At 39.6% G+C, this 13758-nt stretch overlaps 1 protein-coding gene across 3 annotated transcripts; it reads right to left on the bottom strand.

Annotated features, from left to right (window-relative positions):
* Positions 1-5714: 5714 nt before the first annotated feature.
* On the bottom strand, positions 5715-13672 carry ints13 (integrator complex subunit 13). 3 transcript variants are annotated; one of them, XM_065951272.1, is made up of 18 exons: positions 12747-13672; positions 11852-12096; positions 11570-11644; positions 11210-11412; positions 10845-10925; positions 10609-10699; positions 10320-10448; positions 9971-9994; positions 9014-9098; positions 8713-8805; positions 7977-8066; positions 7675-7853; positions 7432-7596; positions 7185-7339; positions 6856-7086; positions 6637-6764; positions 6080-6215; positions 5715-5986 (listed from the first exon to the last, which is right to left on the bottom strand). In XM_065951272.1, the coding sequence occupies exons 2-18, from the start codon at positions 12074-12076 to the stop codon at positions 5950-5952; spliced, it is 2127 nt and encodes a 708-aa protein (XP_065807344.1). In that variant the 5' UTR covers positions 12077-12096; positions 12747-13672; the 3' UTR covers positions 5715-5949. The 3 variants fall into 3 exon arrangements, with proteins under 3 accessions (XP_065807344.1, XP_065807345.1, XP_020494414.2); XM_065951273.1 differs by having other exon boundaries at positions 11852-12093; XM_020638758.3 differs by lacking the exon at positions 9971-9994.
* Positions 13673-13758: the final 86 nt, after the last annotated feature.

Below are 13758 nucleotides of genomic sequence, written 5' to 3'. Positions count from 1 at the left end.
TAAACCTGCTCTCTGAAACGGGACCATGTTCTTAATGCTCAGATATATAATATTAAATCATTAGTCTGTTTATATAATAATAAATCATTATAGAGACTGTTTATATATATATAATAATAAATCATTAGTATGTTGATCTATATATATATATAATAAATCATTACAGAGACAGTTTATATATATAATAATAAATTATTAGTCTGTTTATATATATAATGATAAATCATTATAGAGACTGTTTATATATATATATATATATATATATATATATATAAAAATCATTAGCATGTTTATATATATAATAATAAATCATTAGTATGTTTATATATATATAATAATAAATCATTATAGAGACAGTTTATATATATAATAATAAATTATTAGTCTGTTTATATATATATAATGGTTGTTATGTTTTTTATGTATTTATATATCATTTTGCTGTTTTTTCAGAATCAGAATCAGAAATAATCCCAGGGGGGAATCAGTCTGACACTGAATGTGCTCCTGTGTCTGACCAGCACATCGTGGAGTGGGTGGTAGACATTGTCCAAGATGCAACGCAACTTAGTTAGCATCCTCCTCTCTGACACCACCATCAGAGAGTCCAGCTCCAGTTTTTTATATATTTATGTCATTTTTCTGTTTTTTCTGTATTTATGTCATTTTTCTGTTTTTTTTATATATTTATGTCATTTTGCTGTTTTTTATGTATTTATGTCATTTTGCTGTTTTCTTTATATATTTATGTCATTTTTCTGTTTTTTTAAATATATTTATGTCATTTTCTGTTTTTCATGGATGTATTAACTGTATTGACAAACCAAATTGCCCCTCAGGGACAGATTTTTCAAATCCAAATTGATTTGGTGTTTAAAGACCAGTGTTCATTTACCTTCTAATCTTTTGTCTCTATTTTAGTCTTCATCACTCCTGAGAAATGTGTTGCTCTTATGCAGTTAGAGGCACCCCTGCAATGTCTTAATTTTACCAGAACTATTCCATTGAGATATAAAAATCTATCATTAAGCCCAGATCTTTTATTCATGTCCCTTCTACAAACTCTTCAAATTAACCTTCATTTGACTAAAACCCACTCTATCATGTCTAGCCCATCATCTATATATAAAGAAATGACCATCTGTTAAATCAGATCTTGGGATTATGCAACTCCTACTATCAATCCACCAACATTCCATACACTGATGTGTGTGTAAAGTTTCCTCACACATCTATGATCACTGGAAAGTATTCAAGCAAGATCTATCCTTGTCCAAGCTGTTTAAGGAAGTCTTTCCCTTAGTTAGCAACTCTATATTAGATATGATTAATTTGTCTTTACTGGCAGGCTATGTACCCCAGGCATTTAAAGTAGCGGTAATCAAACCTCTACTTAAAAAACCTACTCTGGACTCAGGAACTCTGGCTAACTACAGGCCTATATCCAACCTTCCTTTTTTCTCGAAGATCCTGGAGAAGGTGGGAGCTAAACAGCTGTGTGACTTTCTCCATGACAACAGTTTATTTGAGGAGTTTCAGTCAGGATTTAGAGTCCACCATAGCACTGAGACTGCACTAGTTAGAGTTACAAACAATCTACTTCTAGCCTCAGACAGGGGACTTCTGTCTGTGCTAGTCTTGTTAGATCTTAGTGCTGCTTTTGACACCATTGACCATCGGCTCCTGTTGTACAGACTGGAGCATTTGCTTGGAATTACAGGGACAGCTTTAAGTTGGTTTGAATCCTACTTATCAGTCCGATCTCAGTTTGTACATGTTAATGATGAGTCCTCTATGCACACTAAAGTTTGCCATGGAGTCCCACAAGGTTCAGTGCTTGGACCAATTCTCTTTACATTATATATGCTTCCTCTGGGAAATATTATGAGGAAACACTCCATACAGTTTCATTGTTATGCAGATGATACTCAACTTTATGTATCAATGAAGCCCGATGGCACCAGTCAGTTATGTCAGCTAGAAACGTGCCTTAAGGACATAGGACCTGGATGACCAGAAATTTTTTGCTACTTAACTCTGACAAGACTGAAGTTATTGTGCTAGGCCCTAAGAACTTCAGAGAGACTTTTTCTAGTGATTTGACTGTCCTTAGTGACATCAGCCTGGCATCTAGCACCACTGTTAGGAATCTAGGAGTTCTTTTTGATCAAGATGTGTCTTTTAGCTCTCACATCAGTCAAGTTTCAAGAACAGCCTATTTTCACCTTCGTAATATATCCAAGATTAGGAATATCCTGTCGCAAAATGATGCAGAAAAACTAGTTCATGCATTTGTTACCTCCAGACTGGATTACTGTAACTCTCTTTTGTCAGCTGTCTCTGGCAAATCCTGTAAAGACTCTTCAACTGGTCCAGAATGCTGCAGCTCGTGTACTGACCAGAACCAGGAAATGGGACCACATCACTCCTGTCCTGGCTTCTCTGCACTGGTTCCCTATACAGTCTAGAATAGAATTCAAGATCCTTCTTCTCACCTACAAAGTGCTAAATGGCCAGGCACCATCTTACCTGAAGGAGCTACTAGTGCCGTGCTGTCCCTCGAGAGCGTTGCGGTCCCGGAGTGCAGGCCTGCTGGTGGTACCTACAGTCTCCAAGTATACAATGGGGGGTAAAGCCTTCAGTTATCGGGCTCCTCTCCTCTGGAACCGCCTTCCAGCCGGGGTCCGGGAGGCAGACACAGTCTGTATTTTTAAGAATAGACTTAAAACTTTCCTTTTTGATAAATCTTATAGTTAGTGCTGGTGTAGACCAGCTCTTAGTTATGCTGCTATAGGCTTACACTACCGGGGAAACTGGCACCTTGAGCTCCTCTCTCTCTCTCTCTCTCTCTGTGCATATACAGTACATCATATTACTGCATGTATCTATCTGTAAATTTCAGTCACTAACCACCTACTTTCCTGGGAGCTCTTGAGCTCTCTTAGGCTCCTCAAGATCGTTGGTTGACGGCCTGCCAGAACAGCTGCTCCCTATCCCTCTTCCTGCATCTTATCCCATCTCTCCCCCTATCCCTTTCCAACCCCGGCGCAGTCTAGGTCTGTGAAGGCTGTTTCGTCATGAGCCAGGGATCCGGCCGAAGATTTCTGCCTTTTAATAAGGCAGTTTTTTCTTACCACTGTAACTTGCTGCTTTGCTAAAGTGCTCATGATGGATAGGCCGGGTCTTTGTAATATAGCAATAAGTAAGGTCTTTTACCTGCTTTTTGTAACATAACAATGAGTAAGGTCTTTTTACCTGCTCTTTTGTAATGTTAACAGACAAAGAGTAAGGTATTTTACCTGCTTTTTGTAAAGTGTCTTGAGATAACACTTGTTATGAGTTGACGCTATACAAAATAAATTGAATTGAATTGTCTCTTTTTCTACATTTGAAAGTGCCAGTCTGAGGAACAATTTGATCCAACTGCTCCCTCTACTGCTCAGGAGTCAAACACCCACAGTGGCTCCCTCAGAACACAGCAGACTTTTTGACAGATAATAAACACAGGACTGCATTTCAAGAGTTTCTACCATTTGATTTTTTTTTTTTTTTAATTTTTGGGCTTTTCGTGCCTTTAATGCAGAAAGAGGACAGTGGATAGAGTCGGAAACCAGGGAGAGAGAGCGGGGAATGACATGCGGAGGGGGGCCACGGGTGGAAGCGAAACCGGGTCTACCGCTTGAATACATGGGACGCGCGCCCTAACCATTGCGCCACCAGCGCGCCCCGACTATTTGATTTTTTGTAAAAATTCTCTCATTGCATCCTAACGGTCTCCCTTCAGAAGATGATTGATAGGAACAAGATGACATCATTGTTGTGGCCCGTAGGGAATCTGTATTCAAGTACAAAGGTATATGACATCCCAGCAACAAGTGAATCTTTCAGACAGCAGCAGCTTCTTCTTCCCCATCAGTAAACAGAATTATTTGTTAATCTGCAATTCATTTACTACAGCTGTAGGCTCGTCACAAAAGGACGTCCCACCCTAACCCTAACCCACTCACATTTTAAAATCTATTAAAGGGGACTTTAACCACATGATTAACATCGTCACAGACAGAAGGTCAGTCCAGCCCGTTACTTCCACCGCAAGTAAATGTTTACATAAAGTACATTTTGTTTATGACTATTGGACCCAGTGAGTTGTTTAGTGTTTTGTAGTCAAGCCATGGTTTAAGGCTAAAATTAGAACCCTGTGCTTTATTTGAAACCAAATGTGGCTGAAGAAAAACATTTAACCATGTCAAAAAATGTGTCGCGTGCACCTAAGCAGCAGAATGTTTAAGACATTCATTGTTCACATCCGTACTAGCTTTCTTGCAAGATTTTTTTTTCCTTTTGCTGTTTTGTTTTCTCACATGTCTCTTTTCGGTGTGTAATCACCATGAACTAATATTCTATTTAGTTGTGGGTCCCTGCAGGTTAGCATGCATGTCCCTCTGTGTGCATGAACTCAGTGCTGCAACAATTACCTTTTTTGAATGAATCTGTAGAATATTTTTAAATGGATTATTTTGTCTTTCAGCATCAAATGTACTCCCCTGGAAACATTATGAATATTGGTATTGTTGTTATCAAACTACTATCATACGATACAAAAAGATGTTGTTTTGATTGAGAGCCCCCTGGCGGTGGAATTGAAATACTGTGTGTTTAAATACAGCTGATGGAGGTAAAGGGGTATTAATAGTTCCTTAATGCAGTGTTTTTCAAAGTGGGGGTCATCAGAGGGTCCTAGAAACTTTGGGAAGAAGTAGGGGGGAAACTGGAATAAAAATCAACTTCTACTAATATTACACATAAAACAAATGTATTAATCGCTGCATATCCAAACTTGTTTTCTACAAAAGTCTATCAACATTGTAAAATAACACAACAAAAACGACTTATCTAATACAGGAAGTATTAGAAAAATTGTAACAAAATATGTGACTGTTAAGATGACTGTTGATGATTGGAATTTAGTTTACAAAAACATACATTTTCATTGTTGATTAAATAAGTAAACATATAAAGAAGCTGTTCATTTAATTTTTTGACATTTGTAATTGTAATGTAAAAGGAATTTAGGAACATTTGCTCAAGTGGGCCCCCCACCAGAGGTTGATGCTATATATCCTTGGCATGGCAAAGTTTGGGAACCCCTGCCTTAATGGACTCTTATGGGGCAGTTTCCAACAAATTGTAATTTATTCCCTGTTCTTATCAACTTTCCAGTTACTTCACTTAAATGAATCTTACATTTTTGTTGGTTTTGCAAACCAATAACATGCAATAACACCAGCACTTTAAAGTTACAGGCTCCAAGGCAAATGTGCAATTTACACCAGTACCTCATAACCATGTGCAAAACTCCAGCACTTTACCCTCTAGCAGCACTTTACCTCTGAAGGTCACTGTATCAGGGTGTTTTCAGCAGATTTTCAGCAACATCACACAGCAAATAAACAAAAGAGTCAAGGCATCTTTTTGATAGAATGACCTCAGACCAGAGCATCAGCAAATCACCAAGCTGGCTAGGTCCCATTTGTGAGTTCAAATATTTGAGGGGAAAAAAAAGCTGAGAAATAAAAACTTGCAGCGACAAACTTTAAGTGAATATTAATGTTACAAGTCAATGGATCATTTAAAACCATTATTCTTATAAGACACTTAAAGTTTAACCCTTATTGTATTTTCAGTTGTTTTAATATCAAGACAAAGATACAAAGCACTTTAACATTCAATTGACTTTCAGCAAAAGCCAACAGCGTTTTAATGTGTTACACAATATGTGAACAGCATATCTACAAAATCATGGCTTAAAAAACATAGAAATTCCTCTTTAGAGTTCACCGTCTGGTTTATTTCATGTCCTTGTTCTGGGAGAATCAGGTGAAGCCCTAATCTGAAAAAGAAATTAAAATGGTGGTCCACAATCTCATCCTCGGCAATATCACAGAAACATCATCTGGCGGCTTTTCCGTTTTCATGAACTTCAATCCTGGAAATGAACAGATGTTGAGTTTAATGCAAAAGATGAGTTGCTGTATAAAAAGTTAACAAACAGATGGCGGTACATTATAAAGAAACACACCCGTTTTCCTCTTTGAGCTGCTGGTATAACTCAAACTTGTTGTTGACGGAGCTCACTCTGCCCAAAAACTCCTGGTGCTTCCTGGAATTGGCCACAGTGATGCGATTGGTCCACATGGCGAGGAGTGACACGGGGCCTGCAGGGTCAGTGAGTCAAAGCTACAGGTGAATGCACTGATACCAAGAGTGATTTCATCATGAGAAATTCCCAGGAGAAAGCTCTAATAAATATATGTACAAATATCTACCACTGCTTTCAACATGTTTTTGTTTTTGGAAGAATTATTGTTCGATTTTGTAAGAAAGTACAGAAAAAAGGCCTTGTAAATAAATAAATGTTAATAATTACAGATCATAGATATTACTTAATATGACTTCAGGTTAAGTAGCTTTAATTCAGATTTATACCCCGTGCCTCAATCTGTGCAGTTTGACAACAAAGTATTAACAAAATAAGAAACAGAAAACCTGCAGCAAGAATACAGTAAGCAGTGGTTTGCAGTTTCTCAAACACTTGGTCTTTACTTCTTTTGGTCCGTTTGTATTCTGTGTTTGTACCTTTTGCTCTCTCTGGAAGTGGAACGTCTTCTGTGGACAGGCGCGGCTTTTTAATGGCCGGCTCAGGAGAATCTGGTGAATCCTTGATCACCTCAGACCCCTGATCCTCCTCCAGCAACCCCTTTAGTCTGCAAGTTAAAAAGAACAAATTAGACGGTTCGGCTTCAGAGGATGGAAAGTTGAAGAACAGATAGAAAGATGGATTTAAGCAGCACTGACCTCTCCGTGTCCTGCCAGCTTTTGTCCTCTGTGTCCTTGCTGCCGTTTTTCTCTGTCTTGTCTTCCCTCTCCTCCCTCTTCCTGCCTCTTTTCTTTCTCTCCTCCTCCTCGGGGGGTTTGCTGCGGCAGGCGATGATGCAGTCCAGCACGCGCTGGTGTCTGTCAGTGGCTCCGGAGTGAGTTTTGACTAATGTTTCCAGCTCGTTCCACATGATGCGGTACTGCTCGTCTCTGGAGATTACACCAATGCAGAAACTTCAGTAACTCTGTGAATTTGTGATGATTTGTCTCATATCTGCTGCAAAGAAAGAAGATGTCTATATAAATACCTCTTGGGTCCTTTGCCCCTGGATCCGACGGTGGAAATAGGAAGAGGATCGTTCTTTCTTTCCATGTCTACCAGGTTGTAAACGGTCTTCTGGCAGGTCAGAACGTCTTCCTCAGATAAAGTCTCCTTCACTATCAGGTTAGCTAAAGGAACCACCTAGTGGAGGAAAACAGAAAGACACCACATGTTGATGGACGCTTCATATGAATAACAGCTGAAGTTCAAAAGTGTCTCTGCATGCTGCTCACGGCCTGCATGTTGAAGATGGTGGTCTGGGAGATGATCATAGGCCAGTATCGAGTGTAGCGCTCCAGCTGGGCTTTCGCCCTCTCAACTGGCAATTTCCCAGAAGGATCATGGGAAGACTCTGAAACAGGAGTGAGCCGGTTTTCCCTCATGAATTCACCAAAGTCCTGAAACAGACAAAAGCACTGATTATTTGTGGACCATTTACGTAGACAGTCACCTAGTTGGCAGCGAGCTCAACGTACAGTGATGCGATAATCTGTCACTCGTCCACCGCAGCCCTCGCTGATAGAGGGCGGGTCCTCCAGGGTGGAGCGATTACTGTTCAGAACATGCAGGAAGATCTCGCCTCCATGGCTGCTAAGCATGTGGCTGATGACCTTGGATCCAGATTTCCTCGGCTGCTCCAGGAGCACTGATCGACCTGTGGCCGATCAGGAAGAGAAGGTGTTAACCAACAAGCCAAACAAGGAGTTTGTAGATCAATTCAGGAAGAGGAAACTGTAAACTTCAGGCAGAAAAAAAAGAGAGGCCTGATCAAGATTACCGTTGAGAAGAAAGTTTGTCAAACATGACGAGGGACGACTGTTAACATCAGTGGGGGAGATGCGATAGGCCCCTGTACAGTAATGCAATTCTGTGGGGGAAGAAAAAATCTCAAATAAATACAAAATCTCAGGTTACAATATCACGTCAAACAAAAGGCAGACAATGGGCTGCTCTCAGTTTTTCACACATCAGGATTGAATTCTTTATTTCCCTCTACGATTTATTCTGCTCTTTTTTAGATCGGTCAGTGGATCGAGTTGGAAACCAGGGAGAGAAAGAGAGAGAGTGGGGAATGACATACAGGAAAGGAGCTAAAGACTGCACCTGAACCTGGGCGGTCCGCTTTAAGGACAACAGCCTCTGTCCATGGGTTGTGCAAACGAACTTCTAGGATTTCAAGCTTTTCTTTTCCAAACATGATGGTTAGGGTTAAAACAATTGTCAGTAGACAAATATCTGTAAAATTTTGTTGCAGCACTATTTCAAAAGTATCAGCAAGATACATGTTAGCAGTTTCATAACTTGCAAACAATTCTACATAAAAACAAAGTCATTTACACAGAAATCAAGGCGGATCCTGACATTGTATTTGAATAAATACGATTTGCTTTTCAAATTTAAGCTAACTGGGCATTTGTTATATATATTTTTTTTTTAAAAATCCTTTTTTTCTTTCAAATCTTGAATTCCTCAAAAAGTAAAACAACAACATTTTTCCCGCTGACTCTGCCCACCTATGCTGTTGGTCCTCGGAGTGCACCATTTTAGTGTAATTGTCTCTTTGAGTCCATTTTCCCGAGTGCTGCTACCGGCCATATGCAAGTCTCCTGCACAAGACAAAGAAATCAGAGGTGTTCATTTTGAAAGATGACTCATGAATTAAATAAAAAAACTATATTTAGCACACATTAACGTATCCATAACGTCACTGAGCCTTTGTGTCACTGCTTATAATTTAGACAATGAAAGCTACCTTGAAAATGATAATTCTTCTTTTCAAAGAGAAAAACCTGAATGAGGTAACCGGGAACCCACCGCTTTTAAAGAACTCCAGGTGAGCGTCTCTGTGATGCAGGAGCTCAACATCGTAATTGGCTGATGTGTTGGCGTGCTGCTCTTCCTGTACATCCGCACAAACAGTTAGAAAACACAGGTCAGTGTGAAATCGGCTCTTCATAATGTTTGGACTCGTACACACATTAACACTGCTGATTTCATGTTCCAAATGAGAATGGACGATGTAAAGGGAAAACAAAAACAGATCGGCTCTCTGGGTGACTCAAATATGTTTCATATTTCCAAATTACAGATCAATACTTTGCACAGATGTCAAAACTCCGCCTTCCATTGTTTGACAAATCAAGGATTCGATCTTACAAATTTGGGGTCTGGCAATTTCTAATCTCACAAAAAAAATGTTTTGATGACAAGCTTTCTACACTTGAACAGTTAAAGGAAGAAGTATGTTCAACATTTAAGGGTCAAGTCTAGTTATCCAGACAGCACAATGGAACACACAGAAACTCTAGAAAGGGGGAATGCGTGGGGAACTGATGGGGCAAAACAGAGACCAGGGAAAGATTGGACAACTTTTAACACCTAACAGACACTGACAGAATTTAATAACGCAGAAGAGGCAACGCTGGTCACAGATGTTTCCATATCAAAAACAGCTGCATTTATATTTTTAAAGTCAGAATGTGGCAGAAACACCTTAAAACTGAAAACATGAGTTAATGGACAATCAAACAAATACTTAGTTCATGTAGATTTTGTACATGTACATTTTTTTGTCCATATGAGACCAGAGTTGCCTGTCCTTAACTTGATCCTCACAGGTAGAGCTGTTGACCCACCTCTTACATTCAAAATGGATGAATGGCAAGTGTAAGCCTGTTGCAACAGCAGAGCTCAAAACACATATACTGCACACTATGTGATGTAAACTCTGACCCTTCCTCACTTTGATGTGTGTGTGACAAGAGTACTAACCTGGTCGCAAACATTTAATGTGGGCTAGCAAAACAGAAAATACAGCATGAAACCAGCAGCAGATTCACAGTCATATCAACATGCAGATGACATAAATAAATAAGAGCAATAAAAGGTGAGAATGTGAAGAAAGAAAATGTGATAAAAGGGGCTTGTTACATTAAGATTAAGCAAGCATAAAAAAAAGGTGAAGGCTGTGAGAGAGAAAATAGAAACAAAAGAATAAAGTCAAAAAGTATGAGAGCATAATACCATGATAACATTTATGTGCTAAGAAAATTAAAGTTTGTGGTTTCTAATTTTTTGACGACGCATTTGCAAGCCAGGGTGAGTGTGAGTGCCCCCTTACCTTCATGGGGATGTTTGTGATGGTGGTGGAGGCCAAGTCAAAGTGCTGCTGGACCAGAATGTTGAGTTTGGTGGCGAGGTGGCGCCCTGCACGGACGCTGTGAACCTCGCTGGTGAGTAGAGGGGAGATCTGGCACAACAAGAGAGGAGGATGTAATTACTAGTGACAACTGAAGTGTTTCATTCAGGATCTGGTAGATTTAGCAATAATTTATGATCTTTCTTTCGGTTTCAATAACCAATGAAGGGATTCCTACAATACGTGTTTTCTTCTCCTCTTTAGCACACACCTCTTTCTTGGGTCGGTCAGACACCAGTGTGTCCTCCCCCTGTGGGTGAATGTGAATAAGAACAAGGTCGCACTGCTGGATGGCCATCAGCCTAGAAATATGCACCAGTAAGGTAAAGACAAGAAGAAAAAAATCCAATGATTCAAAAGTTATATAACATTCCAAATGAATAAAAGCGTTCGGCAATTTCAAATATTTTAATCAAATTAAAAACTACATTGAAAGTGAACACTGACCTGTCCGAGCCGGCTGCTAGCTTGTTTTGTTCTAATATTGTTTCCTGGATGCAGTCTTCCAACATGCGCACGTGAGTATCGCTGTATGACAAAAAAAAGAGAAAAAAGAGTGCTGCATTAACACGGTCTTATATAAAGTCATACACCAAGAGCTTCTTTTGCAAAGAATGTGACCATGAGGCTAGTTTAGTTCAAACTACAGTCCTTTGAATATTTTCTTTCTACTCTATTTTAATATGTGAGGCTCTGGAAGTGTTGGAATACATCATAATGAAGTTTTTTAAAGAACATTTTTGTAAAAACTTTTAGAATCTAGAAACATCTGGCTGATGACTGAGGTCTGCCATGTTGATAACAGTGTTTACCTTTTAGCATTGGTGAGGCAGATAATGCGGCCTCTATTTGCAACTCTCTCTGCAGTGTCCATGAGATTGGTGCGCCGCTCGTGCTGCAGCTCTGTGATCTTGCATAAAGATTCCACTGCCGAGACAAGCCCATGAAGGATGCTGCAACACTCGGGGTCTTCGCGTGGGTTAGGTGGCCCGACGGCTGCCAGAGCTGACATGAGCTGCCAGAAAGGAGGAGGAGGAGATGCAGAAACATATTGTAAGTCCAGTTCTGAGCCAGACTTCTGCAACTATGTGGGTGCTGGTTGTTTAATGGAAATGTTGCAGGTAGTAGAAGCTGACAACACTTTGACTGAGTTTTTAGACGCAGTGGATTACCTCATGAGTGCTTTGGTCTTCCTGTCTCCAGCTATTCAAGATGTGGAACTCTGAATCACTCACAACGTAATTAATCTGTACAAAAAAAGAAAAGACAGCAGAAGACGTTAAAGGTGGTGTCGACATCATTGCTGCACTTAAACTAAAAGAAAATTTACTTTCTGCGCACATTTTAATACCACCCCCCTTTAAATGCTACACTCTGTTTTACAATGCCTCTAAATGCGCTCTCCTGTAGTTCCACGTAAACAAGTTTTGTTCAAACAAAAAAAGGAAGCTTACCAGCTTGTCCTTCGGATAAATATCGTAGAGGATGCGGCAGTACTCCATGGAGCACTCCACAGCACAAGTCCACAGGGACTTGGACACAGGAGCCAAGGGAATGACACCATGACCTCGACTCTTTGTCAGCACGTCACACTCCACCTGCTGACGACTTGACTCTGCCATGTAGGGGCAGTGGTCCACCACAAAGACAGTCTTGTGAGCCACTGAGAACATCTTCATTTTGCAGATCTGTTGAACTGCTGATTTGAAAGGAAAATTAAGAATACACTGATGTTCACACTCTGGGAACATTCCTCCTTTATAATGTGTTGTTTCATTTGCTATACACATTACTATTCCTCACCGAGCTCAAATCATCTGTTCTAATGAGGGAATATTGTTTTTTACTAGTCCTTGTGTAAATATTGATTCTTTAAAGTTGAAAATAAATGACTGATTCATTTTATTTTTGTGTCTTGTCATTAACATGACTCATATTTAATGGGCTTATTTAGACACATGATCAGCAACAAATCACTATTCTTCCCAACAATTTCTTGAAGTACAATAAAAATGTTAAAAATACAGCCTTGATTAAGGTTAGCAATCCATAAAAATACACAAAACATCGATGTAACAGAACAAAACCAAAGCCTGTGTTACAGTGCGTTGTAGAGAAGGTGTTTGTTTGGCAGCAGTCCTATTAGCGTTACAATTAGCACAGGAACATTGTACAAATGCTAATAGCACTCTTCATGCTAAAATATCTTAACCTTTAAGTTTAAACCACAACAAATATAATATTTGCGGTGTTACAGTTATTTTGTCGTGGTTATGGGTGAGGGGTCTGAAAAGCCTTTATAGGTAAACATAAAATGCAGTGTTCAACATTTCTGGTCAGTGAACTCACCTTGACGGTATTTGTTCAGCTGAATGCTTCCCGGTCAGGAAATGAACAGGTTGTAACCGTGGTTGCTCTCTTTCGATATTTTTTTTGTCGAATAAACGGACCGTGTCACGACCAAGCGGGAGACACGGTCAGCAACAGTACCAGTCCCTAATCGTTAGCAAGCTAACATGACTGCATGCTAAAGGAGCATGTCACTGAACACAGCGTTAGCCTTTTTTGCTAACACTAGTCAGAATCATTTGTTTGCTGATTTACGTTATTAAAAACACATTTTTCCCGTTTTGACATTAATGCCAAACAAAGTGCAACGACCTCAATCCATTTCACTTAAAAACGACCATTAACGGAACATTTCTACGCACTTCGCATAGCTTGTCCAAACAATACAGTGAAAGGTTTCGGAACCTAGCAGGTTTGTTATTGGCGGAAATATGTCCAGGGGTGGTCCGTCACCGATTTCATCCCCGGATTACCCAAACCTTTAACATGGTTCCTAGTCTCAAAGAGTCTAACTCGCATCCTATAATGTTATTATTCTTTTATAAGAAGGCCAAATGGCGATCGACATACGGTTAAAACATTAATTTCTTACACTTTCAACAAAACAGGTTGAAACTTTAAAGATAATAACGGACTTGTTGTCTGTTTAGGATGACAGAATGTTTGCCTGTGGTGGAGCGGTAAGCTTGGATGTGCTTTTCATCTCTGCAGGGACAGGTCGAAGAAGTTTGTTGAAATATGTCATATACATCTCTCACTAGCTCCATGAAAAGAGAGAAGACGACGTAGGAGTGAAGTTCCGACCAGCAGATTAAAATCAAGCAGCAGTTCCTTTCTCCCAAATTTCCGCAGCATCAAATTGTGAATGTTGACCCGAATACCAAAACATAAAAGTAAATATTATAATTGTTTGTTGTTCGGTTTTTATACCGAACAATATGCACTTTTTCAATTAATTCAACAGGACGTTAGGCGCTCGGTAGGCTACCCAAGTTTTGAGAATGAAAAGTGG

The sequence above is a fragment of the Labrus bergylta genome, chromosome 23 (assembly GCF_963930695.1).
Source record: "Labrus bergylta chromosome 23, fLabBer1.1, whole genome shotgun sequence".
In the NCBI taxonomy this organism is placed as follows: domain Eukaryota; kingdom Metazoa; phylum Chordata; class Actinopteri; order Labriformes; family Labridae; genus Labrus; species Labrus bergylta.
Note: the sequence above shows the minus strand (reverse complement) of the source record. Positions and strands in the feature narration are given on the sequence as shown.

Bases quoted from the DNA above. Each gene is read 5' to 3' on its own strand.
- ints13 (XM_065951272.1), bottom strand. From the start codon at position 12,076: ATGAAGATGTTCTCAGTGGCTCACAAGACTGTCTTTGTGGTGGACCAC. The intron at 8,806-9,013 runs GTGGGTTCCCGG...TGTCTTGTGCAG, and splicing joins CCTGGAGTTCTTTAAAAGCG to GAGACTTGCATATGGCCGGT. The intron at 7,597-7,674 runs GTACGTTGAGCT...TGTCTGTTTCAG, and splicing joins TGACAGATTATCGCATCACT to GACTTTGGTGAATTCATGAG.